This window comes from Trachymyrmex cornetzi, unplaced genomic scaffold, assembly GCF_001594075.2.
Source record: "Trachymyrmex cornetzi isolate Tcor2-1 unplaced genomic scaffold, Tcor1.1 scaffold886, whole genome shotgun sequence".
NCBI classification, from domain to species: Eukaryota; Metazoa; Arthropoda; class Insecta; order Hymenoptera; family Formicidae; genus Trachymyrmex; species Trachymyrmex cornetzi.
The window spans coordinates 128,856-132,225 of NW_017300230.1; the positions used below are offsets into that span (position 1 = coordinate 128,856).

At 35.1% G+C, this 3,370-nt stretch overlaps 1 protein-coding gene across 1 annotated transcript; it reads left to right on the forward strand.

Annotated features, from left to right (window-relative positions):
* The first annotated feature begins 339 nt into the window (after positions 1-339).
* Positions 340-3,105, forward strand: gkt (tyrosyl-DNA phosphodiesterase glaikit). The gene is made up of 7 exons (XM_018520235.1): positions 340-477; positions 572-649; positions 742-1,106; positions 1,189-1,883; positions 1,961-2,503; positions 2,597-2,798; positions 2,925-3,105. Exons 1-7 carry the CDS (start codon positions 465-467, stop codon positions 3,069-3,071), a joined length of 2,043 nt encoding a protein of 680 aa, XP_018375737.1. The 5' UTR covers positions 340-464; the 3' UTR covers positions 3,072-3,105.
* The last annotated feature ends 265 nt before the right edge of the window (positions 3,106-3,370 follow it).

Here is a 3,370-nt window from a genome sequence, read left to right on the forward strand (position 1 = left end):
CAAGCAAGAAAAATAGCACCGGTTCTAACACGAAAATCCAGCGGATCAGCCAACAACGGGGCCTGCAAGCCATACAATTTCCAGCATGGCAGCCAGTCAGATTACCAGCACAGTAGCACGCAAACAATCCAGCAGGAAAAAAAGCATCGTGTGCCGCTGGCTTAACATAACGATTTTATCTGCAGTATTGAAATCTGGCTACGAAGTTTCAGTTCCAAAGCAGTTATAGATGGCGTATTGCTTCAGTTTGTTTCTCCTATACTGCTATATGTTTGTAGAGGTCTAGGACGAGTAACGTTTTGCGAAATCATTTATTGTTTTCTTGTCAAATATGTGGAATTCCTTAATTACGTTTACATAATATTATTTGAAAGATATAAAGAAATTTAGAGTTAGTCAATCATTCGTGATTAACGTCGAGCATAGATCTGTGTAAATTTCTTCGCTCAATCTCTATTGCAACAATGAATTCTATAGGTGATGATATTGAATTTATAAACGTTACCTGTCAATTCTCTGAATTTTGGAGTATTTTATTTATTTGTTTATTTGTCATTTATTTGACTTGCAGAAAAGAAACTTTGCCCTTTTATGGAGAAATGTTATCGAAAAAATCCGATTCACTTCGATGAAATGTCACATCCTCACTGTAACTATTTGTATATTTTTTTGATATTAATTTTATACGTAATTATTACATATATTATTATCGAATGTTAATAATTATCACTTTAATTTCAGTGGAAAAATTATTGGTAGATCAGCTGGATGGCACGATAGAAATACCAGAAGTGCTTCATTTTGCATGTAATGATCGTTCACAATTGTTGGATCAATTGAAAGTATTGCAAATAGTACTTAGAAGGGAGAGAAACAAAAATAAGGACAACCAGTTGTCTGGAATTGATAATTCATCTTTTAAAGAACAATCTTCTTCTACTACTAATGTATCAAGTACTAAAGATTTGAAGGATAAAGTAGAAAGACATAAGAAAGCTACAGTACAGAGGAGACAAGATAAACTTAAACAGATGGATGTAGAAGCTCAGGCACTCTCTAGAGCTTTGATCAGAGAAGAACGTGAAAATCATACAGAAACCATCAAGGTTAGTGAAATTCAGATTCATAATAAATTTGTGAATTTTACATTATGGAAAATAAACAAGTAAATATAACCTTATTTATTAGACAAAGAAGAGAAATATGGAGGCATCAGAAGTTGGCTCTTCTGTTACAAAGAAGATGAGACAGATGAGCATAGAAGGCAGCAATTGCACTAAGGATAGTCAGCAGAATGTTAGTAACTCTCAAAGCAGTTCTAGAAGCAATGAACAAAGTACAAGTTCAGGAACATCTATCATGGATATGTATCAATCCTGTGATTCCGAAAAGTCAAGGAAGGAAGTTAGGAAGAAAGCTATTCAAATGATGAGACAATCTGGATATACAGTGTCCATCGTAGAACCAGGAGAGTTTGCAATAAAATATGCCTTTTCAGCGCCTTATCACTTATTCTTCACGAGAATCGAAAATTCAAAGGAGACTTATAATCAACAGTTTTCCATAACATTCCCTGAGATTCTCGACCGTAGTCTTGGAGAAATTATTAATAGTCTTCATTTAAATTTTATGGTAGACGTCGGATGGTTATGCTTGCAGTATTTATTGGCTGGTCAATGTACTGATATGATGATTCTGTACGGTGATAGAGTAGATCATGAGAAATTGAACAACAACATTACCATGATAGAAGTAGATATGCCGACCAAGTTTGGTTGCCATCATACGAAGATCATGATCCTGCAATATAAAGATGATGGGATCAGGGTGGTTGTTTCCACTGCTAACTTATATTCTGACGATTGGGAAAATAGGACACAAGGGTCTATTAAATATTCTTAGATATTCATTATTAATATAATGTTTGTCCATAATAATCCTTTTATTGTATCTTGATTAGATTGTGGATCTCGCCTCATTTGCCCCGGCTACCAGAATCAGCAAATCCTAGTGATGGGGAATCTCCAACAGGATTTAAAAAGGATCTCGAACGATATTTGAATAAATACAGACATCCGGCATTGACGCAATGGATATCTGCGGTACGGAAGGCTGATTTTTCGGATGTGAACGTGTTCCTCGTTGCTTCTGTTCCTGGGACTCACAAAGATAACGAAGTCGATTCTTGGGGGTATAAGAAATTGGCGCACGTCCTATCGCGTTATGCCACATTGCCACCAGATGCTCCTCAGTGGCCTATAGTTGCACAGAGTTCCAGCATAGGCAGCCTTGGTCCAAACTTCGAAAGTTGGTTGTCAAAAGATATAATTCCGTGTATGTCAAGGGAGACTACAAAGGGTTTAAAGAGTCATCCGCACTTCCAGTTTATTTACCCTTCGATAGAGAATTACAAGCAGAGCTTTGATTGTCGAAATTTATCTTGCTGTTTGCCCTACAGTGCAAAAGTGCATTCTAAACAACAGTGGATAGAATCCTACTTATAGTAAGTTACAGTCGTTTTATTATTACTTTATTCATCTTTATTTCTTAGAAGCAATTCTTTTTTTCCTACAGAATTTGATATTTATTTCTATAGCCAATGGAAAGCCAAGCGAACAGGACGAGATCGTGCGATGCCTCATATTAAATCCTACACAAGAATTTCGCCCGATTTGAAAAGTATTTCCTGGTTTGTACTTACCAGTGCAAATCTAAGTAAAGCTGCATGGGGAGTCCAACGAAATAATCATTACATAATGAGCTACGAAGCTGGCATTATATTTATACCAAAACTTATCGTAAGCATCATATTAATAGTTTATGACGTGTTAAATGTTATGAATATGTATTATAGAAATGTACTAAAGACGCATGTTTTAATCAATTAATATTAATTATTATGTCTGAACGTTGTTTGTATTCAGACCGGGACAACAACATTTCCTGTTGAAGACGAAGAAGATCCAGCCGTTCCGGTATTTCCGATTCCATACGATCTTCCATTGTGTCGATATGAATCGAGTGACAGTCCTTTCGTCTGCGAATTTCTGACCTCTCTAGACAGAGTGTAATTTTTCAGCTTATGACAGTGTCTTCTTTTTTTGTCTCCAATGAAATAATATTTTTGCATATGTTTGTATATTTATTTACATGTATTTTTACAAAATAATGAAGTATTAAACGTCAATTTTTTAAAAACCTTTCCTTTGAAATTTTTAGAAGTGTGTAGGAAACGTAGTTTATAGTTTTGATTTAAAGAATTCAAGGCCTTGATCACAAGTGTTGGAAGTTAGCTTTCGACTTAGCTATTCAATTATTTATATCCGTGGGTATTATTTTTAATGACTCAGTATTTAATCGAGATCGTATA

Excerpts from the sequence above, each read along its gene's own strand:
- gkt (XM_018520235.1), top strand. Across the intron at positions 650-741 it reads TGAAATGTCACATCCTCACT|TGGAAAAATTATTGGTAGAT; the intron begins GTAACTATTTGT and ends CTTTAATTTCAG. Across the intron at positions 2,799-2,924 it reads TATTTATACCAAAACTTATC|ACCGGGACAACAACATTTCC; the intron begins GTAAGCATCATA and ends GTTTGTATTCAG.